This window comes from Heteronotia binoei, chromosome 3 (genome assembly GCF_032191835.1).
Source record: "Heteronotia binoei isolate CCM8104 ecotype False Entrance Well chromosome 3, APGP_CSIRO_Hbin_v1, whole genome shotgun sequence".
Lineage (NCBI taxonomy): Eukaryota > Metazoa > Chordata > Lepidosauria > Squamata > Gekkonidae > Heteronotia > Heteronotia binoei.
Window position 1 is genome coordinate 95,197,811 of NC_083225.1, and position 24,166 is coordinate 95,221,976.

Below are 24,166 nucleotides of genomic sequence, written 5' to 3' on the forward strand. Positions count from 1 at the left end.
CCTCCCGCTCTGGCGGGAGTCCCCTGGGTTTGCAGCCTCATCTCCCGGTCTTCAAGAAGTGAGAAGCGGGGGGGGGGAGGGGGGGAGAACATACCTGTAGGCTTCATTATAGAGCTCCTGAGCCGTTTGTAAAATGTCTGCCGCTTTAAGGCTGGGCAGGGAGCAGGAAGGGCTTGGGAGAACAGCCCCGCCCTTTCTTTTGCTTTCACTTTCACAGCAAGAGTTCTCCGGAAGAAGATCTGGTAAGTGTGTGTGTGTGTGTGTGTGAGGGAGGGGGCAGGGGATTCCCTGGTTTGGAGGCCCTCCCCCCTTTTAGAAAGCGTGGGGGGGAGGGAAATGTCTACTGGGCATTCTATTATTCCCTATGGAGAACGATTCCCATAGGGAATAATAGGGAATTCATCCGTTGGTATTGGGGGCTCTGGGGGGGCTATTTTTTGAGGTAGAGGCACCAAATTTTTAGTATAACATCTAGTGCCTCTCCCCAAAATACCCCCCAAGTTTCAAAACGATTGGACCAGAGGGTCCAATTCTATGAGCCCCAAAAGATGGTGCCCCTATACTTCATTATTTCCTATGGAAGAAAGGAATTTTAAAAGGTGTGCTGTCCCTTTAAATGTGATGGCCAGAACTCCCTTGGAGTTCAATTATGCTTGTCACATCCTTGTTCTTGGCTCCACCCCCAATGTCTCCTGGCTCCACCCCCAAAGTCTCCTGGCTCCACCCCCAAAGTCCCCAGATTTTTCTTTAATTGGACTTGGCAACCCTAATACATTCAAATGAATTGCAATTTGCAGGCAAGCAATTTTCTTTTTTCTTTACAGGAAATAATGGAACATGAGTACATTATTAAGCATAATTTAGAACACTGATTATTTTTCAGACCTCAATGGAGTTAAACTAGATCATCTTCTTTTATTGTGTGTTTACAGATCCATAGTTAAAATAATTGATGCAAGGAATCAGTTTATATTTGTTCCTTCTGCCTTCTGGTTCTTGAGCACTGGGAGCATGCTGCATATCACTTCCAAAACAATTCCTGATCTAGATTTATACCAAACTATTTTAAATGAAAATATTATTCCATTTTTACAGTCATTAAGCCATTCCAAACTAATTTTACAAAAGACAAAGATGCAGCCAAAGTCAATTTCATTTGAAATACAAATCTGAACATATTTCAAGTATACTGTTTCTTTTAAATATCAACAGAAGCCTGAATTGAGAGCTCAGACTGGCCTGACAAGTTCTTTTGTTAAACTGTTGTAACAAAGCATGTGACCATGCTTTAATGAGATATAGTTTGTGATTGACTTTAGAAAGCTGTTATTGGATATGTAACTAGAAACTTCTTGTTGTTGTGGCAACGACAACTGATGCACAGACATTCACACTCCCTTTATAAGATCCATGGGTCAGTTACAGGTCTTAGTGCTATAATAACTAGTCTTCCACTCCAGTTTCAGATACATTTTAATATGCCCAGCCTGCACCTTCATTAAATGTTTTGTTGTAGAGCAACATAAAACTCCCTAAGTATGAGTAAATATCAGATTGCAGGAATCTGAACATCATGATTCTGAATAATAATGTGAAACCCTAAACAAATGTAACCCAGATTTGCTGAGAGTTAACCCACTGATAGGGCAAATGGGACTGTTGTCCTACATTCTGCCTCTGTATATAGAAAGCCAAGAATGACTTCCTCACAAACTTTGGCTAACTGCTTCTAGCCCAAAACTGTATTTCCTCCAGCACTATTAAAAATGCAATTATTGTGAGACACAGGTTGAGCATCAGAGGGGGTTTTAGAGACTACTGTGGGTAGAGCTGGAGGTGAAAGTGAGATTAGAGTGATGACACAATGATAAAGCAGACAGGATGCATGGGAGAAGGGAGACCACTTGGGTATCTGAAAGCTTTGGGGCTCTGCCTATCCTTATCATAAATTTTCTCCTTTATGTCTGGTCCTAAAGCCAAGTGGTTAAAATATGCTAAACAGCTTTGGGGGGAGGGGGAGTTTGCCCCAATTAAGTAGCAAGGGTAAGGTTACACACAGTGTCAACACCAGTGAAATGTGTTTACTGTTAGATTTAAGATCCCATTATGTGCACACCAGTGTTCCTTCTAAGTTGAGTTAGTGTGAGCTAGCTCACAGATTTTTAGCCTCCAGCTCACACATTTTTGTCTTAGCTCAGGAAGGATGACCCCAGAGCACAGTAATTTATGCAGTAGCTCACAACTTTAAGGCCAGTAGCTCTCAAAGTAGAATTTTTGCTCACAAGACTCCACAGCCTAGAGGGAACATTGGTACACACTATGAAAGGAAAGTCATCCCAAGTCATGTATTGGACTTTTATTCTGGATATTTTCTAGTTAAAATCATTATGAAAGTGGTTGCCTACTTTGGCTCCTCTTAAATATCCGTTGATGCAGCATAAATAAATAAATATTTGCTGCCATGCCACTACAAATGGCATGTACATCTAGATGCTGTGGGTACCACTGTATTAAATGTAGACTGTAAGATTGTGTGGTAGTCTAGAAATGCCCATCACAGCAAGGGGTATAGCTAGAGTGCTATGAATCCATTAAATTTGCATGAACCACAGTTACATGCAGACTAGAGATGGGCGGGAACTGGGAAATGGTGATTCGTGTTGATCCATGAGTCATTTGATTGCCTGAACCGGTGGTTCATGTTGATTTGTGGTTTATCCAATTTCCCAAACTGGTTGGTGGTTCATTTGGTTTGTTTGGTGCAAGTGGTATAGAACAGTTCCCTCGCAAGTTTAGAGATGCCAAACTCACCAGGAGTCTTCAGCCGGCTCTCTTCTAAGTTCGGTGAAGATTGGATTTAGAATGTCTGAGCTATAACCTCTCAAAGCAGATGCTTCCAGGAAAGCTCAGCTTCAGCTCTCACAGCAACTAACTCTTCTCTCTTCATGCTGCAAAGTGAAAGCAGTTGAGTCAGAGTGTCTGCTCCCATAAAGCAGAATGGAAACTCTGCAATTGACTCCCAGAGCTGCCAATCAAACTATGGACAACTGTTATGAGTGTTTCTAGGGCTCTCAGAAGTCCACCCGGAGTGTTGCCTAAGAATTGATTGATTTAATTCCAGGATGTTTGGAAAAAGAAACTGCAAAAAATGAACCAAATTGAACCACCAAGGAAAAAAGGTGGTTTGTTTTCCAGTTTGGGCATAGTATGACCAAACAAATCAGTTCGAAGCGAACTACAAATTGGCCCAGTTTGTGTTCAAACCACAATTCATTTTGCAGTCCATGCCCATCCCTAATACAGACTGCTGTTGTGTGATGCAAGTATATGTGAAATGTTGTAAAAAATTTCCTTACCACTTTGCAGAATGCTTCAGAGTAGTACAGCAAGAGTTAAGTGAACAACCTGCAAAGTATTGTTGCCGTCAAATCATAACTGACTTATAGTAACCCCATAAGGTTTTCAAGGCAAGAGAAGTTCATAGGTGGTTTGCCATTGCTTTCCTTCATATCATGACCCTGGTATTCTTTGAAGGCCTCCCATCTAAATACTAGCCAGGGCTAACACTGCTTAGCTTCCAAGCCTGGGCTATGCAGCCCCGCAAAATGACTAGTCAGTAAATGGCTATCTGTATCTACCCATTGCTAGTGGTGGTCAATGTAGTTGTGTGGGAGCAAGCAGAGATAGGATAGCAGTCCTGTCATTCTGTTTCATTTTTAATACTCATGAAAGACATTTTGTGTACATGTGAACAGTTATATGAATGTTGTTTATTCTTGGCTATGAATCTCTTTGGAGGTTAAAATACATAGGTCTTGGTTTACCACTGAAAAAGAGTCACTTTAATTTCAGCAGATGCTACCAGCTGCGTCCATGTATGCCAGTTCCTATGTTGTATGTGACCATGGACCATACTCAAACATGATCAGAAATTTGTTTGGGTTTAGTGAAAAAGTCTGGTCTGAAACAGTCCTTAACTGGCTCTTCCTAGACATGCTTAAGCTCATTATATTACATGTCACAACTGGGCTGTTTGAGTCACCTGCAAAGAACTCAGACCTGTCTGATGCAGAATTGCTACATTTGTACTTGTACAGAAATGCAAGAATCCCTCCCCTACACTATGCACTACTGCCATTTGGTTAAAATAAGAATTTCACAGAGGAGGGGAGATTTTTACACTTGCTGGTATTGATCGTTGATGCCCTAATTCTGACCACTTGGATTTTAATAGTTATTAAACTAGCTGGATACAGAACAGGTCATTCATACAGGTTCTTGCACAGTCTCATGGGAGATGTAGTTTATCTCCCCTCAGAACAAAGTTTTAAAATCTCGTTTAAACTCTAAAGTAAAAAAAGAAAAAGGATACCTGGTGCATGGGTTCCACATTGGTAATTAAGGTAAAAACATCCTAGCTACTTCTGGCAGAGGGAAGGTTTGATTCAGAAATTGGGTACCTCCTGTTCTGAATGGTGTTGCACTCCTTCTAAAGAAGCAGGATCATATCTTAGGAGTGCTGCTGGGTCCAGTTGGTGACCTAGCTGCAGTTCTTCCTGGTCAAAAATATCTTGCCATTGAGGTGCCTTGGTAGCATCTAGGTTAAATTATTGCAGTGTGCCCTATGCAGAGTTGTCCTTGAACACTGTCCAGAACCTAAGTTTGCATGAAGTTCTCAGCACACCTACCTGTTCCCCATTTGCTAAGAAATCTTGGGCCCTTATGGAGGTGATCCATGACAGAGTAGTAGTGGAAGTGTCCCTCAGGGCCACTCTGGTCAGACCAGTCTCAGTTGTTGCTCTAATGAAGACACTCACAAAGACAGCCAGTTCAACAAAGTTGTATTAGGGTCAGGCAGATATCATAGTCAAGAATCAGTCCAAAAATCACACACTTACAATCAATCCAGCCAGGCAAAGGTACAGATACACAGTCCAAATAGAATAGTCAAGTCACAGTCCTTAATCATCAATCCCTTATCAGTCCAACAGCACGCCACGCTCTATCCATCTGTTCTACTCCACACTGAACAGACGTTAGGCTACTGTTTTTGTATTCCCCTTAACCAATCACATTCTTCATTGGTTAATGACATTCACATGCTATCATATGCTTACACTTAAACTCCTGTATGCAAGGGTTACACAATCCTTTCGCAGTTCCAATATGCCTTAAAGATATAGGATACTGACAACCCAGATTCCATCAGTCTTCTTGGCTCTAACCAGGGCTTTTTTGTATAAAAAGCCCAGCAGGAACTCATTTGCATATCAGGCCATGCCCCTTGATGTCACCATTGTTTCACACAGGGCTTTTTTGTAGAAAAAGACAAGCAGGGACCTATTTGCATATTAGACCATACACCCTGATGCCAAGCCAGCCAGAACTGCATTCCTGTGTGTTCCTGCTTTTTTTTTTTTAAAAAGCCCTGGATCCAAGAGCTCAGAAAGGGTTCTAAGATGTTACCCATTTTATCCAGAAGGGACCCTGAATGTACTGGAACAGTATCATTGCCATTTTGTAACTTGGCTGTGATATCGCAAGAGCAAGTATTATTGTTTTCAGTGCTGATTGTTGGGGTTAGGAGGAAAGATTGGGGTTAAGTTCCAGAGCAGACTATAAGTGTCTATCTGGTGTAGTTACTCTATTGAAGCTTTAGCACAAACCTGCCCCCAGGAAAATACACTACAGTGTTTGCTCTGTTTTCAAATTAACTCTAGTGGTAAATAAGCTTCCTTTGACATTTTACATTATTAATGAATTTCCATTCACTATATGCAGTGATCAGCAAGCTGGTAAAATGTAAGGTACCTGAGTGATAAGTTTAATATGTTTTCTCTCCTTTATCAAATGACTGGAAGATCGGTTTCAGCATGTCCTCTAAAAAATAAATGAACCAGCTTGCGTGATGAGCCAAGAATGGGCACAGAGCTTGTCGTATACTGTCCTTCTTCTAACATTCCTTCATGATTTATTTAGAATTTTTTCAAGATTCAGTTTTGGAGTTCATATTGATTTTACACAGCAAGGTTCATTTCAAAGTTTCTGCAACTTTGCTCCTGCATTAGTGTTGAACTTCTGTAGCAATGGTAGAACTAGAAAACCAGATCATGGCAAAGCAATATAATGTTTATAAAGTAAAATAAATGTGTAATGCATACACATAAGAATAATACTTAATTCAGCAACACTTCACTATCCTACAAGTAGAGAGAAGTAGTCTCGAAAAACAAGTCCCAAGCATTCCCAACTAATATTGTAATCCAGTGCCTCTCTATTTTAGGTGTTTGCTGACTTCTCTGGACCTGGAGACTCTTCTCCCAAAGCTGAGATGCAGGAACCTTGAGCATGACAAAGGGACAAAACAATCATTGAGCTCAAGCTTCCTGAACCTCAGCTTTGGGAGAAGAGTCTCCAGGTCCAGAGAAGTCAGTAAGCACCTAAAATAGGCAGACACTGGATTACAATAATAATGTCCAAGAAAAGTGTTCAAGCTAGAAAACAAAACTGTTTCCCCAGCCCATTTGCGTTTTAATAAAAATGCCCCTAATATCAATCAGGCTTCCAACTACCAGTAATCCTCTACAAATGCTTATTGCCCACTAGTCATGTTACGAAAGAAAACCCAGATTTAAGAACAGTCATTTGCCAATGTAATTTATAGGTCAGTTCTAAATAATTTGGAGTGTTATCCCTGAAGAATGATGTGTTGATTTGATTATACACATTCTCAATTAAATTGTACTGAAGAAATAAAACATTTGAGTTGCTGCAAATTCTATTACCATACCATACCAAACCTTTAATGGCATAATGCAAATTCTATTATTGGATCTTCTCAGTCTCTTTTAAAGCTTATGTTCAGAGCCCCAATTCCAGTTAGGACCATGTAAGAAAGATAGGAGGAGGAGAAGAAGAAGTGCAGATTTATACCCCGCCCTTCTCCCTGAATCAGAGACTCAGCGGCTTACAATCTCCTATGTCTTCTCCCCTCACAACAGACACCCTGTGAGGTGGGTGGGGCTGAGAGGGCTCTCACAGCGGCTGCTCTTTCAAGGAAAAGTCCTGTGATAGCTATGGCTAACCCAAGGTGCAAGTGGAGGAGTGGGGAATCAAACCCGGTTCTCCCAGATAAGAGTCCGCACACTTAACCACTACACCAAACTGGCTCCTTATACCTTTGCATGGTTTTACTTCTTGAAATGGCCTACCCACTATTCTGCCATTAGCTTTGTAAGGGTGGAAAAAGACACCCCCGAGTTGAAACTTAGACTGATTCCCCACTAGGCTTGTTCCAGCGTTAGAGCTCTTTCTTCCCTCCTCCCCAATGCTTTCGTCCAATTTCACACAAGCTGCCCCAGGTCTGCAACTTGCCTCGCCTCTTTCCTGTAGCAAGCAGAAACCAATTTTCAGAGGATTTTGCTTACTGTGGGAAAGAGGAGAAGCGAGTCGCAGACCCGGGGCAGCTTGTGCAAAATCAGACAGAAGCATCAGGGGAAAAAGAGCTCCGACGCCAGAACAAGCCTCATGGGGAATCAGTATGAAAATGGAGACCACCAAGGAATACCAGCAGGAACACACAGGAACGCAGTTTTTGTTAGCTTGGCATCGGGGGGTGTGGGCTAATATGCAAATGAATTTCTGTGGGCTTTTTCTACAAAAAAGCCCTGTGTGAAACAATGGTGATGTCAGGGGGTGTGGCATAATATGCAAATAAGTTCCTGCTGGGCTTTTTCTACAAAAAAAAAGACCTATGGGGAATGGGCGGAGTAGAAATATACTAAAATAAAATTTTAAAAGCCCTAAATACCAGGGTTATGATGCATAGGCAGGCAATGGCAAACTTCTTGCCTTGAAACCCCATGGGGTTGCCATAAATGAGCTGTGATTTCACAGGGAAAAAAGAAAAGAAACCTATTGCTTAGAAGCGTATTTCAGCATTTATTTGAATTACATGACCCTAATCCAAATGTGTGTGCATGCCACCAGTAGTTCTCCACATATGCAATCCTACCAAACAATTGGTGCTACCACTGATTTTTTTTTACCAATATGTGTATATATTGGCACCTGGATTATATGAGAAAGTGACCCATATCCATGTAGTGCTTCATCCAATTTAGGGCTGTGAAGTTTTCTTCCCCAGGGTTGTAGCCCTAGAACAGTATTGGGGCACACTTGTTGAATTAATTTGTTGTTTGATGGATGTTTTTGTTCTTCATATGACCACACTGCAGTGTAAAATTCTGATAACTGGTAATAGAAGAAATAATTGGCAATACTCACTGACCTAGCCCAAGCAGAAGCAACTATTAATTTGAAGATGGAGATGGAGTCTGTGCACACTACAAATTTTATATTAGAACAGATGGTTACCACTATACACTTTTCTTATCCAAACAGAAGTCCATTACATTATATTAGAAAACTATCTTTTCTAAATGGCTTTAGCAGTAATTAAGCTTCACTTTATCAATTATTAAGCACTTTAATTTTCAGTACCCTTGAGCTGAAAGGTTTGCTTTGAGTGCTAATAAAGTACACACTACTGAAAAGATGCAATTAGTGAAGAATCTTATCATTTAAATCTTTTTCTGGAAATGTTATCAGCTGGCTGTATTGTCCTTTAGCAAGGTGTAACAGATCTTACAGGGAAAGGAGTATTTGTTCAAGTATGTGAATTTTAAATATTGCCATGCTTCTGTCATAGGTCTGACAATTAGAGATGGGCACAAACCAGTTCATAAACTTGAGCCTGTTCAGAGTTAGTGAACCAATGTTCGGGGAAGGCGCCTTCCCTGAACATTTACTACCCTTGTGGCTGGTTTGATTTGACTGTATGGGACCAGCTGTTTAAACTTAACAGCTGAGTGGCTGATGATGTCTCTCTGAGTGGCACACACAGGTGCAGCTAGCCACTGCCTACTGATACGGCTACTACTTCTGAACACCATTCCCCCCTCCATAGAGCACCAGATGACAGAGATTAAAAATCCAATGACAGTGTAATCCCAACAAAGGCATGTGGCCTGAGTGCCCCCCCTCCTAGCCCACAGGGGAAGGGTGCTCCCTGTCCCATAGGCAAAGATCTTACTGACAGCAAAAAATACTGCCAACCAGCAACCACCCCTGCTCCAAGCCACACACAACCTTCTCTGAAAAAAAAAGAGAAAACAAGAATAGAGGTCAGGCTCAGACCCACAGACCCCATTCTCAAGATTAACACTAACAGGGATCCCTCTGTTCTGCCCAGTATTTTAGCTGTTGCATCAAAAAAAAGTGTAGGCATTTAATTCTAATTTTAATAGTTTTAATGTTATGTTTTTATTGGGGTTTGTGGTTTATAAGATGTAATTCCATTATGACTATTTTAATTTGTTACCCTCCTTGATGGCCCTTATGAGGGCAGAAAGGCACAGTATAGATTTTGTTAAATAAATAACCACTGAGCCAAGAAGGTAGATGCAAAGAAGGCATTATCCCACCATCTGCCCACACCTCCAATCTGCATGGTTTATCAGATGCCAGCCCATGCGGCAGAGTAGTGTGAGTCCCAGAGACCTCCCCTTCCTGCTGGAGCAGACATATTCCCCCCCTCAGAGCACCCCTCCAGCTCCCTGTTGTGTCCATGAGTGGGAAGAGGGTGAGGGCAGCAGAGGGGTGGCTGTGTCAGTATGTTGCAGTTGACTGCAACATTTCGGAAGGGATGAGCTGTGCTGCATGAGAGTGCATAATGTCCTATATGTCATCAGTACTTTAGGTGCCTCTAGACCCATATTGTCTTTGCAGCTAAACAAAACAAGAGACTCAGTAGCACAGATACAAAACAGAATGATGAATTACACAATGATCCTGATCACTTGCAGTTATGCCAGTTGGGTGCCAGCGGGGTGTGTGGTTCCCCTCTCACTGAAGGAGAATTCTAATGGTTGGATTGCTGCCCGCTCCCAAGATATGTGCTATGGCCATCCAAATGACACACCCAAATACTCAGTCATACAAGTATGCAGGTAAAAGGTAAAAGTATACAGGTAAAAAAGAAAAGTAAGTCAGCATAACACAAGAAAACCACCGCAGCACAGTGCTAGTAAAAAAATAGGCAAATAAATTTGAAAAAAAATGAGTAAACCAAAATCAGTGCAAAGCCAAAAGACTAATGTAACTATCAGAAGATATGGACTGAGGCTGTCAATGACTGGTAAGTTCTGATTGCAAAAAGGTAGCCATTTTCTTAAAAAATAAAATTCCTTTTATTTTTAAAAAATAAAATTTCTTAAAAATTTATTTAAAAAATAAAATTTCTTAAAAAATAAATTTGCCTTGCCAAATTTGGTGAGTATCAGTAAGTTTATCTAAAAGAAAATACTCCCATAATTTATTGGCCCATGTTTGTAAAGAAGGGGGTTTCTCTAACCTCCAGGATAAAGCTATAGCATATTTTGCTGCTGTAAACATAAGGGAGATAAGTTCCAGCTGAGGCTTAGGAACCTTATAATTTTCCCACACATTTAAAAGGATTAACTAAGGATCCAATGGTAAAACCAGTTTTTTAAGAATTTCAAATTTGTTCAACACCTGGTTCCAAAAGACCGTTATTACCAGGCAAGACCACCAGTTACGGTAGTAAGTACCACACTTCCCACATTTCTTCCAATAACATGGTTGCATTGAAAAAGAGATATATGACAACCTAACTGGGGATGTGTTCCACTAGGAAAGCACTTTATATTCTTGAAATTGAATATTCATAGATAGGGATATTTTTTGGGGGGGGGTCCAAATAATCAACCATTGCTCTTCTGTTAAAGGATTATTCAGATCTACATGCCATTCTTTTTGGTATAGATGTAAACCAGTGGATTGAGCTTTAACAAAAATGACATGTAGCTTGGCTATCATGCCTCCAGGATGTATCTTCAAGATATGCTAATATAGCAGCTGCTCAGTTCCCTGAACACCCTCCCCCCCCTCCTCCCTGATTGGCACTGAAAAGTACTTTAAGGTGGAAGGAATAAAATATATATAAATTGGCAATTTTTAGGTTTCTCAGGCATTTATCATTTATTTCCAGCCAGTAGCCATATGTAAACACTACAGTATGTTAGACTAAAAATACATCTGTGTTGGAAACCATACATCTGTGTTGGAAACTCAACACCAATAAAGCATATAGTACCAGCCAAACAAAAACCTGCAAGATTAAACAGAGTTTCCATCCAAACCTTTGAGGGATGGTCTCTATGACTTTAAATCAGGAACAGATTAGAAACTGTATAACTTGGGGAAAACAATAGCATGACTGTTATTTTATGAAGCTAACTAAGGAATCTGCTTAATCTTAAAGTGCAGGCCAACTTTCAATTTTGTTAGTTTAAGTACTATGCAGAATGTTCTGTAATGGTTTTAGCCCAACATGGTGTCAGAGTCTGTTTGGCTCATGTCAGCCTATATATCTTTTTTTTTTAAATTGACTTATGGAACTAAAATGTTTCTAGGAAGGTCTTGTGCTTAGAATTCTTAGCAAGTTTCTATAACACAGTAGTACAGTTTTGACAGCTGACACTCAAGAGAACCCATGTTTGGTAAATTCTAAAGCTTTAATGAAAATTAAACAGGTTTCAAACATCTTTTCCCCCCCTCTGAGTTGTAAGAAACTCTTACATTTGCAAAATAGCCAGATATCACCATTTGGGTCACACCTGCATGGGGCTGCAAGCCCCTGGTCTATGTGGGGGTTCCCCTGCCTGGGAGGTTCCCAACCCACCGGCCCACATCGGGCCCGTGGGGGGAACCTCCCCCAGCGTTGTTGGTGCAATTACATCACACAGCAGCCACTCTAGGCATTTCCTGGAAAACTCTGATTTTCCCAGATGCTATAGCCTTTTGGGAGGGAAAACTCTATGGTACAATAGGTTTCCCCAAAAAATGGCTAGAGCATCCAGGAAAACCATAGAATTTTCCTGGAAGCGCCTAGAGAGGCTGCAAGTAACGGCAATGGTGCGATGACGTCACTTCAGGGTGACATCATTGCGTTGCACGCTTCATGTGCACAAAAGTCCCCCACCAGGGAGCAGAGGAGACTTGACAACCCTATACTTGCACAACTTATGATTCACTGGACTAAGTAAATTGATAGGCCATATTTTGCTGTTTAGCCTTCCCACCCTAACCCCAGATAGGCACCAAAACTAGAACATTCATTAAGCACCAAATGGGCTGCTATGTAGGGCTGTGTTAGGTTGGTGGATCACATACATTGAGAAGGCATGATTTAGTTGTACCATAATTATTTTAGAAGTGTGCAGTATGGCAAATTATATGATCTCTATAGGAAGCCCCAGGTAGGAGAGATTGTTGTAACTTGGATCTCTACAGCTAGTTCTGAACACTGCTAAAATGGAGATCAAGAAATCCTCATAATCAGACTAAATACAGACACAGATCAAATACAAAATTTTCCCAAAACAGAAATGCCAACTGGGATCTCATGAAATTTCACAAGATCACAGCCACCACTAAACGGTTGCCTAGCAACCAAGGCATTAGATTCTGCGCCTATAAAATCCCAGCAGAAGGGCTGCAGCAGCAGCAGCAGCAGTTGAGAGAGGAACAGAAAATGGTGAATGGGGCAATGCAGAGAAAAGACTAGGAAGACAGACACAGAGGTGTGGAAAATAGGAGCAGGCCTGGGAAAGAGAGGCCTGGAAAAGAGAGGGGGGAGCCTGCACTGACATCGAGAGGGAAATGGGGGAAGGAAAAAAAATGTGGGAAAGAGGAGAAGGATGTAACAGTGGTAAAGAAAAGCCCACAGATGCAGGAGATAGATACAAACCAGAAAATGAGAGGGGGAAATTGAGGAAGAAGCTGAAAAATGGGGGGGGGGCAGTACTGGAAAGAAATTGAAGCTAGGGGCAATGTGAAGGGACAGAATTCTCTTCTCTTGTGAATTTTATGGATACCCAGCTTGTAACCTTTTATTTCATGTTCATCTATTCTTTTATAGTTGGGTGAAAACTTGTATAGTTGGAAAGTAAAGTGCTTGTAGAAATATAAAAAGTCAGTGTGACAGAGAGGAGCCAGCAACAGATCAGCCAATATGGTGGCCTGGTTCTATGATCTTGTCAGTGGAGTGCAGGAGGAACATAAGAACATCAGAGAAGCCATGTCTGATCAGGCCAATGGACCATCCAGTCCAACACTCTGTGTCACAAAGTGGCCAAAAAACCCAAGTGCCATCAAGAGGTCCACTAGAAGCCCTTCCACTGTGCCCCCCCCCAAGCACAAGAATACAGAGCATCACTGCCCCAGACAGAGAGTTCCAACAATAAGCTGTGGCTAATAGCCACTGATGGACCTCTGCTCCATATGCTTATCCATTCCCCTCTTGAAGCTGTCTATGCTTGTAGCCGCCGCCACCTCCTGTGGCAGTGAATTCCACATGTTAATCACCCTTTGGGTGAAAAACTACTTCCTTTTATCCATTCTAACCCAACTGCTCAGCAAAACCTTTCCAGCAGTGTGGGGCAGGTTGATGTTACTGAGTGTGGCATCCCTGATAAGATGACATCATGTGGCAGTGATGTCATTGCACTGAGTCACAGCTGTTGGGGGTGGGGCTTTCCCTACTGGCCATTGGCAGGCAGTAAGCTGTGAAATTGGGGGATCCCCCACTCTCAGTTGGGGGCTGGCAACCCTAGCAGTTAATGATATTGAGGCTACAACAACCAACAGAAGCTGAAAGTTTGTTTTAGGCAGCTGTCTTACAGGGTTACTTTGAATTTTCATTCTGTTATCATTCCAAAGAACAGCCTCTGAAGCTTTTTCCAGGTGACATACAAATGTGGTGGTGGAAAGTGCCATCAAGTCACAGCCAATGTATGGAGACCATAATAGGGTTCCAAGGCAAGAGATGTTCAGAGGCAAGAGATGTTGCCATCGCCTGTTCTATGTTATGAACTTGGATTTCCTTGGTCAACCTTACTTAGCTTCTAAGATCTAATGAGACTGTGCTAACCTGGACCATCCAGGTCAGGGCAACATATGTATTTGCACTCCACACTTGATATTATTGTTATTGTTGTTGTTAATCACCATTTCCCAGCTTGCACCAGGCTCTGGGCAATGTACAAGAAGGCTATAAAACATATATACAAACTACTATAAAACAAATATACAAACATTTAAAATTCAATATATAAATTGATAAAGACTAGAGAGTTAGAATAAAAAAAAGTCCTAAGATGATGTTCTTTAAATTTTCTATCCCCAATTCTGGACTGGCCATTTTCTGGGTATTTTCTTTTACAGTTGGGTGGAAATTTGTATAGTTGGCAAGTAAAGCACCTGTAGAAAAATACAAAGTCAGTGTGACAAAGGAGCCAGCAACAGAGGAGCCAATAGGGTTGTCTTAGCCAAAGGGCTTAGAAGCACTTTATTTTCAATCCTGATGAGTATTCCCAAACAGGAATATGCATAAAGGAGCCTCCTATAATACTTTTTGTAAAGTCACAAAATACCATCATGGTGCTACGTATTATCACCATTTACTTTTCAAACAATAATCCATATGAACCTACACAACCACTGTGATCATCTTCTGAGATCTTAGTTTGGGTGCCCCCACCTTCTTGGTTTAGGCAGATGACAACCCAACAGAGGTGCTTCTTGGTCATGGCACCGAAGTTGTGGAACTCCCTCCCCTGGGATAGGTGTCTGTTCCCTTCTATCACTGTTTTCTGCCCAGGTGAAGACTGTTTAAAATCACATTTGGAGTTCCTTTTCTATGTTTTAATTGCTGGTTCTATACAAATTGTAATTGTGGTTTTAACTGATTTTATGAAGGGTTATAATTTAATTGGTACTCACTTAGTGGCCCTGTTTGGGCTTATATATATATATATATATATATATATATATATATATATATATATATATATAAAAGCCCATATATATGTGTGTGTGTGTTGTAAATTAATTAATTAATTAAAGATTATTCCATACATCAAATGCAATTAATGTGCTGTCTGGAGGAAACATATTGTCTTCCATATGCAAAATACAGTATTTTAGGGCTAGGAAAATATTGTATGCCTTCATCAAAACAACAACCTTCAAGGTAAAAAAAAAGTATAAACATGTGATTCCTATTGTGTTAAAAACTGATTTCTGTAAAGGCCAATTCAACTATATTTAGCAACCAAGTTGTAATTATTATTATTGACACAACTCCATATGTGTGTGTAAACATGTGAGAATTTTTCATACTGATATATTTTGTTGCTTTCCACATAGCATTCTTCCGGTTTTGCACCTAGTCAAGAAATTTAATTACTACTTGGAAGTTAAAGTACACTGAAATTACTGTGATGCATTTCCACATAATGCATTGAGAGCAGAAGCTCCGTCTCGTTCTGTGGTTGCAGCATCAGAATACCTGGACTTCTTGTTCTTTCCTCTCATTAAAAGTAATTCCTTTATTAGATTACTTTTTTCACTCAGTGGGATAATAACTTCAGGACATCATTAGATTTCATGGAGCAATATTTCCTCAAATAAATGTGAGCCTGACAGGATTTATTTTCATCTATAGCCTATGACTAGGTGAGGGAAAGATCAGTTTCAGCACTGAATACAATCCCTTTCCAGTCACAAACAGGTGTAGGGTTTTGTATCATGTTATCTAAGACTATACCTTTCCCTTTTTCTCCCTTCTCATAACAGGTGACCTCATGCATTTGCCACCGTATCTTAGAATGGACTTTTTGTTAAACCGAGGAGTTCCAGGCACAAGCAGAGACCTGGGTTTAGGACAAGCCTGTCTGGAACCTCAGAAAAGTCGAACCTTGAAGCGTCCAACAGTTTTGGAGCCAATACCTATGGAAACATCATCAACGAGAGAAGTACAGTCATGGCAACCTGGTGCCGTAGCAACTTTACCTCAGCGAGAAGGAGCTGAGCTAGGACAGGCAGCTAAAATGAGCAGCTCGCAAGAATCCCTGCTGGACTCCAGGGGCCACTTGAAAGGAAACAATCCCTACGCAAAATCATATACCCTGGTATAACGAAAAGAGCATGACTGGAAAGTGGCTGTAAATACTTAACAATTATTTAAAAAATCAATCAAAGCTACCTTTTTTTATTGAATTCCAATATTTATAATTAAAGAAGAAGATTGCCAAAATACTTGGGATGAAAAATGCAACCTACAGACAGTGCAAAGACTCTCCTGCTTTTTTTCTGTCTGAGTGTGAGCTTCATCTGACTGGACCTCTGAATTTTTTGGAAAAAGGGAGTCCAGTTTTTCTGATATTCACAAAGCTTTTGTGTTTTTACTGATTTTCTACAAAGTGCATGGGAATTAAATAAAATATTTTAAACTGGGGATTCCATTACGCAAAGGAAGGAGGAAAATAATAAAAATAAATCACCCTCTGTGAATTTAACAGGGATATTTATTTGAGAAGGCAAAAAGTCTTTTTGTCATGTTTTGCACATTTTTTTAAACTAGAAAATGGGTCCTTGATATTTTCCCCCCTTTTATTGTTAATTAGGATGAGTGCTGTCAGTCAGTGAAGTGGGGAAGGGAAGGGGATTCAGTTTGGTTTTGGCATTTCTTTTCTTTTTTAATCTTAATTTAATGAGACACTCTTTGCATTTTGTCTATGCGAAATAAAAAGGTCTTCTGCCTTTATCTCTGTGTGTGCTTTACCTTGCCTTGATGTTGCTTCTGCTCTATTTATTTAGCATGGGATCCCTTTAGGTTTTGTAGAATCATAACCTCCATAGACTTGAGTGGAAGAAGCTTTTTTAACCATTGAGGAGGAAAAAAAATCTCTAAGGGACTTCCAGTTAGGGAATGAAGTGGTTTAAATTCAAATGTGGAAGGATACAATTAAGAGAATGAATGTTTATGCTATGGTGATTTTGAAAGTGATGCTGCTGGTGTTTATTTTTCCTTGATATTCTTGAACATTTTCCATTTCTCCTGAAGTGCCAGATATGAACACAGAACAGAGCCACGTGTTGCTAATATGTTACGAGGTGATGTTGACTTGTAAGTTTTCCATTCTTACACAGAGCCTGTTGATTGCTATGTTATAGGAAGCTGGAAAGCATTCTCCCCTGGGTTAGATTGGCGAGGGACAGAGAGGAAAAAGGAACATTTGCTTTTCTCTTCCAGCGATTATATGGGAAGTTTACATGGAAGTTTTTGGATTTATGTTGTTTTGGGCTCAAGATTTCTACTGTACTTTCTGCCAAACCACAGAAGGATGCCCACTTCAGCATTAGCTAAATTACCTTTACATTATCAGCTCTTTGCCTAAAATACTTAGATATAAGTCCTAGCCACGTTGGACAACTCAGCAGGAATGAGTGAAAATTTCCTATGCTGGCAATTTAAAGTGTCTTTTAATTTGTCATCTGGCTTTTGAGACTTTACGGCTATGAACATCTTTCTCAGATGGTGCAGATGTACTGAGCAGCCTTCAGGCCAACTTCTAATGTAGGATTTCTCAAGTAGCAATAACTAAACAATGGTTAGCTATTTAAGAGCTCATGCATCCATTCAAATGTACCAATTACACTTCACTGATTGGCCTCACTTCTTAGTTTTGGCAGTTCCCATACACCAAATCACTTAGTTTCACATATTTGATTCTTGGTTCACCATTTTGCATTTGTGCATTTTCATCCTGCAGTCCTTAACTGGTCCAGAATCCTGTGCTTGCATCTGTAGTCTGGTAAGAGTTCTGATCCTCATCCTGTCCAACTCCTTTTCCATTATGCTAAATTCATAATAGTAGCAGCTACTATTCTTAATAATTTATTTAGCCCATTCCTTTTTCTACAACACCAAAGCATCCAGCATTTGTCAGAGTTTTTTTTAATTATTTTAAGACTTCCACTATTTTACTATAAAACATTAGGGAGTCATTTCAACCAGCTCAATGTATTGTATGGATTTCTCACATAATAATAATAATAATAATAATAATAATAATAATAATAATAATAATAATAATAATAATAATAATAATAATAATAATAAACTTTTATTTATATTCCGCCCTTCCTGCCGAGGCAGGCTCAGGGCGGCTCACAAGACATGGAGTGTACCATGATTATAATAAATACAAATTATACAATAAAATACAGTTAAAACACATTTAGATAAATAAATTAAATTAAAACCACTATGAATTGAAGGTGCTACAGTACAGTACATATATATCAAGATGGCTAGATGTCACTTTCAGGATTCCACCTTATAAGCCAGTTGAAAGAGGACAATTTTACAAGCCCTGCGGAACTGATTGAAGTCTCGCAGGGCTCACACCTCCTCTGGTAGCTGATTCCACCAATGGGGAGCCATTATTGAGAAGGCCTGCTCCCTCGTTGTTTTCAGTTTGGCCTCCCTTGGTCCAGGGATTTTTAGAAGATTTTGAGAACTAGATCTCAGTGCTCTCTGGGGGATATATGGAGAGAGGCGGATTACTGGAAGAATGTTGTTCTGAATGCACACAAGAAACTGCCTTGTACAGAGTCAAACCACTGGTTTATGTCTCAGACTGAGGTCTTTCACACAATCTACTTCCCAGTTCCTTTAACTGGAGATACTAAGGATAGAAACAGGGACCTTCTGCATGCCAAATAGATGTAGGCTTCCCAACCCTCCTGCCCTGGCGGGGGATCCCCGAGTTTGCACCCTCTTCCCCCGCTGTCCCAAAAAACGGAAGCGGGGGGGAGGGAAGGGGGGAACGGCGCAAAGGCCGCGAGTCCGGGTCGTTCAGAGGCTGCTGAGTTGAAGGCGAGAAGAGGCGGCAGCGGCGCACAGCAGCGGCGTCGGCCTGCTCCGCTCCCCTCCCCTCTGAGGTCAATCAGAGAAGGGGAGGGGGCAGGCCAGGACTCAGGCAGGAAGAGCGGGCAGCAGCGCGCGGCAGTGGTGGCCTGTTCCACTCCCCTCCAGTCCCCGTGAGGGGGGAGGCTTGGCCGGTATGCATAAGAAGGGGGGTTGCTCCATTTGGGGGGAGCGCTCCATGCACCGCAGCCAGGTTGACCAGGAAGGCAGGATCCACCCCGCAATTACACCAGGGCGCCTCTGCGCCTGCTGGTTCTCCCCCCCCTCTCCCTGGGTCTGACTGGAAGCCCAGGCGTGGCCTCGGGCCTGGACTTTGAGACTAGAACTGCAAGCGGTAGGCAATCTGCCCCCCCTAACTATTTACTATTCTGAACGCTTTGCATGTTTCTTACAGGGTGGGGCTGCTTAGCTGTTTGTGCTTCCAAACAGAGCATGTGCTTTGGATTGAGTGCAAGGAAGCGGGAGGGGGGGGGGGAGAGTTGTTATTTTAAATCTGTTTTAGTGAATCTGCTTTATGACTCTTCCTGACTGGGGATAGCTCTTAAAAAGGAACGTGAAAGCACAAATCAGCCTTATGTGCAGATGGTCATGTTTAAAACTATGCTGATAGTTCAAGTAGTTGTGTTACTGACCTCAAACTTCCCAGAGCGTGCCATCCCTTTAAATGTGATGGCCAGAATTCCCTTTGGAGTTCAGTTATGCTTGTCACGACCTTGATCTTGGCTCCACCCCTAATGTCTCCTGGCTCCCGGGCAGGCCAGGACTCAGGCAGCAAGAGCGGGCAGCAGCGCGCAGCGGCGGCCTGTTCCGCTCCCCTCCAGGCCTCGTGGGGGGGAGGCTTGGCCAGTATGCATAAGAAGGGGGGATCGCTCCTTTTGGGGGGAGCACTCCATGCACCGCAGCCAGGTCGACCAGGAAGGCAGGATCCACCCCGCAATTACACCACGGCGCCTCTGCGCCTGCTGGTTCTTCCCCCCTCTCCCTGGGTCCGACTGGAAGGCCAGGCGTGGCCTCGGGCCTAGACTTTGAGACTAGAACTGCAAGCGGTAGGCAATCTGCCCCCCCCCCCTAACTATTTACTATTCTGAACGCTTTGCATGTTTCTTACAGGGTGGGGCTGCTTAGCTGTTTGTGCTTCCAAACAGAGCATGTGCTTCGGATTGAGTGCAAGGAAGCGGGAGGGGGAGAGTTGTTATTTTAAATCTGTTTTAGTGAATCTGCTTTACGACTCTTCCTGACTGGGGGTAGCTCTTAAAAAGAAACATGAAAGCGCAAATCAGCCTTATGTGCAGATGGTCATGTTCATAACTATGCTGATAGTTCAAGTAGTTGTGTTACTGACCTCAAACTTCCCAGAGCGTGCCATCCCTTTAAATGTGATGGCCAGAACTCCCTTTGGAGTTCAGTTATGCTTGTCACGACCTTGATCTTGGCTCCCCCCCTAATGTCTCCTGGCTCCACCCCCAAAGTCTCCTGGCTCCACCCCTAAAGTCCCCAGATATTTCTTGAATTGGACTTGGCAACCCTAAATAGATGGTCTACCACTGAGCCATGGCCTCTCCCTGGCTGTAATGCTGCTACCCTAAAATAAAATATGCAGTTACTGAGTTGGGGAATACAAAAATGTATCCATATGCATTATTGTGAAGCTGCTGAGGAAACGAAAATGGATAAAAAAAAATTTACCCAAAAATGGTTCCAGGTATGTGGGAAGAAGGATAATAAAGAAATATGAAACCTTTGCATCTGGAAACCTTCAAGTACAAAGAGCTTTATACTACCTTTTCCATATAGAACAATAAAAAGTATCATCTGATGTAACCTATTTAATGTTTTATTTGTTCCTTTAAAACAAAACAATGAAAGGAACTTAAGGCATATTACAGAATGCAATTTTGACTCCCCTTACACTTTCATCGGGCAATAATGCCAAAGCCTGAGGGTGGCTCCACACTCCAGATGTTTAGTGAAAGTATCACAGTCTGGACAGGCAGTTATCATGGTGATTCCAGATAATGTTATCATCCACTATTCTCCCAATATATACACATTATTGGGTCATTTTGTAGAAAAGTAGGTGGTGGAGCTCATCCAGGATTGTTATACAGCTGCACCTACTAACTATTCAATGGACAAGGTGGTAAGGAGGAGGTGGAACTCTCAGTAAGGTTCAGGAGCTGTGCTCCTATGAGCTCCTGCTGGATCTGAGGCCTGCGCATTATAGTCCTGGTTGTTTTACAGATGCTGCTTTTTCTTTTTCATGGGGCAGTTTGAGTGTTTGTTGGGTCTGGTGTTTGCTTTTGTGAGTAACAGAAATGAAATCTCTCTGTTTTGATAGTCTTTGCACAATGACCACCATGTTCTTAGGATTTTGGTGGGCATTGGAAAGCATAGTTCCGGTTCCCAATTTCTTAACTGGTTTTACTGCAGGCACCCTTTGTAGCTTTTGAAATTGGTGGTGTTACTCCATTGTGAATTGGTTCCATTCCTATTTCTACCATTATCCCTGGTGTTGAGATCTAATAACACAAACAGGCTCAAAGGGGAAATATGGAGGTATACTTCTGTTAATGTCAATAATGCAATCACCCACCCAACCCCTGCAGGAAGCAGATTCATGATCAAAATGAAACAGACCCCTGTATGGATGGGAAAACCCAAAAGCATGATATACACTACCACATGGATTTTCTGTTGTAATTCTACATTCACAAAGAGAAAGTAAAAGAAACCAAACCAACTAATCAAAAACCTCCAAAGCAAATTTAGAAAACTAGTTATGGGCCAAAAGTTAAAAACATCGGTAGTTATAGACAAAAGTGCATGTGTTTATTTCAAAAACATGTAAAAAAACCCTTGTAGGGGCCCAAATAAAGCCTCATAAAGTAATAGGACTGCCAAGCTCCCAGGTGGGGCAGGTGTTCTCTTGCCCTGGAGGTCCCCAACCCACTGGCCCACAGGGAAGGGAAACTCTATGGTACACATATACTTTTGTCTATAACTATCAGTGTTTTTAACTTTTGGCCTCTTACTAGTTTTCTAAACTTTCTTTGGAGGTAATTCTACATTCCACATACAGGTAATGCTGGAATAGCAGCATTTCCAGAGAATGACCCCATTACAAAACCTTCAAGAGTCTATCTATATCTTTTTAAAAATCATCTCCTTCCTTCCTTCCTTCCTTCCTTCCTTCCTTCCTTCCTTCCTTCCTTCCTTCCTTCCTTCCTTCCTTCCTTCCTTTCTTTCTCTCTCTCTCTCTCTCTCTCTCTTTCTCCCTTTCTCCCTCCCTCCCTCCCTCCCTTCCTTCCTTCCTTCCTTCCTTCCTTCCTTCCTTCCTTCCTTCCTTCCTTCCTTCCTTCCTTCCTTCCTTCCTTCCTTCCTTCCTTTTCCACGTAACTATATTTAGGAGTCAGTCCTGTTAACAATGTATTCCATATTACCTAACTGAAGTTTCTATTGATAAATTATTTGAATTCCATTTATATGTTAACTACATCTTGGTCCAGTGATAAAAATCCTAACGAGAAATAAGTTTAATTACGCTCCTTTCCAAAACTTCACAGCTGTACTGCAGCCTGCAACATATGGAAATCATCTGCATAATCATTTCTACATTTCCAACACCTATCACTATGCATTGAATGCATTTTCCTTTAGTTTTGTTGAAGACTTATACCATTTAATAAATAGTTAATGATTTTCCCTTTTGGATTAAATTTCAGATTGTTCACCTTCACCCAATTGTTTACTGCTTCCAAACACTGGTTTAACATTTCTACCACTTCCTTGGCTAGAGAGGGCCATTAAGGCACTTGAACAAAACTTTGAACTTGCCGTTTTCTAACAGAGTTCATTCATGCACTTTTATGCTTTCTTGGCAATAGGCTTTTCCTATATGTTAGATGACTTTTTGATATAAATTTTATTGACATATCATGCTATTTAAAAAAAAAATTACAGAATTATCTGACACCTAGTCATTAAAAGAAATAGAATTTATAGTCATTAGGCTTTGTAGAATCTTTCGGGCTCAAGTGCCGTGTTCTACTGGAGAAAGTTTTCCTTCCAGACGTTTCGTTCTCAGCTGCGGAGAACATCCTCAGTGGCGTTGCGGCCGGAGCAGGCGCTCTGACCTTCTTGGCTGCTGTGCATTGAGTGGGGCCAGGGCTGCTGGAGAGCTGCTATTTCTAGGCTGGAGGGGGTGTGATGAAAGGGCAATTGGTTTGTGGATGTGCCCATTGTTTGGTGGTGCTTCCTGGAAGGGTAGTGATAAGGAAGCCCCACCAAATAATGGGCACATCCACAAACCAATTGCCCTTTCATCACACCCCCTCCAGCTTAGAAATAGCAGCTCTCCAGCAGCCCTGGCCCCACTCAATGCACAGCAGCCAAGAAGGTCAGAGTGCCTGCTCAGGCTGCAATGCCACTGAGGATGTTCTCCGCAGCTGAGAACGAAACGTCTGGAAGGAAAACTTTCTCCAGTAGATCACGGCACTTGAGCCCGAAAGATTCTACAAACCCTAATGATGTTACTAGCTGTGAAAACCTGAAATCTTTGAGAATTTATAGTCTTAGAATAATGTTTGTGGAAGCTGGTTTCAGGTAGCTGGCTCAGGTTGACTCAGCTTTCCATCCTTCCGAGGTCGGTAAAATGAGTTCCCAGCTTGCTGGGGGAAAGTGTAGATGACTGAGGAAGGCGATGGCAAACCACCCTGTAAAAATTCAGCCATGAAAATGTTGTGAAAGCAATGTCACCCCAGAGTCGAAAACAACTGGTGCTTGCACAGGGGACTACCTTTTACTTTATATTGTAATCAGTTGATCCAACTATTCAATTTTTCTGTCTTCATTACTCACGGGCAAATAATTGAAAGAACTCATCTAAATTAGTAGAAAATTTATTTATTTATTTATTTATTTTGTGATTTCTATCCCGCCCTTCCCAACAAGTGGCTCAGGGCAGGTTATTCCCAAATATTTACCAGGTGTTCTCTTCCATGAACTACTATGAATTTCATCATCTTGAGAGATAATATCTCCAATATTAACTCATAGGAATTCAGTTTTGATTGGTTTAGCTAATATCACTTTATATTGTTTAACATGTGCCAAAAATACACATCTGAGATTGTTAATGCAATTGTATTTAATTCACATGCATCATTAATTTGTATTATTTAAAGAGAGAACTATAGTGACCAGTTTGGGTAGTGATTAATTGCGTGGAGAACTGGGATTTGATTCCCCACTCCTCCACATGTGAGGCTGATGTAAGCTTGAATCAGTCACAAGTTCTCATAGAGCTGT

General features: G+C 41.4%; 1 protein-coding gene across 2 annotated transcripts in view; it reads left to right on the forward strand.

Annotated features, from left to right (window-relative positions):
- The window catches only part of DSCAM (DS cell adhesion molecule), an 805,927-nt gene extending 789,237 nt beyond the window's left edge, over positions 1-16,690 (forward strand). For both annotated transcript variants that reach the window (XM_060234239.1, XM_060234240.1), the window contains one exon: positions 15,721-16,690. In XM_060234239.1, coding sequence (XP_060090222.1) covers positions 15,721-16,061 — 341 coding nt within the window. In that variant the 3' untranslated portion in view covers positions 16,062-16,690. The remainder of the gene's footprint in view (positions 1-15,720) is intronic.
- The last annotated feature ends 7,476 nt before the right edge of the window (positions 16,691-24,166 follow it).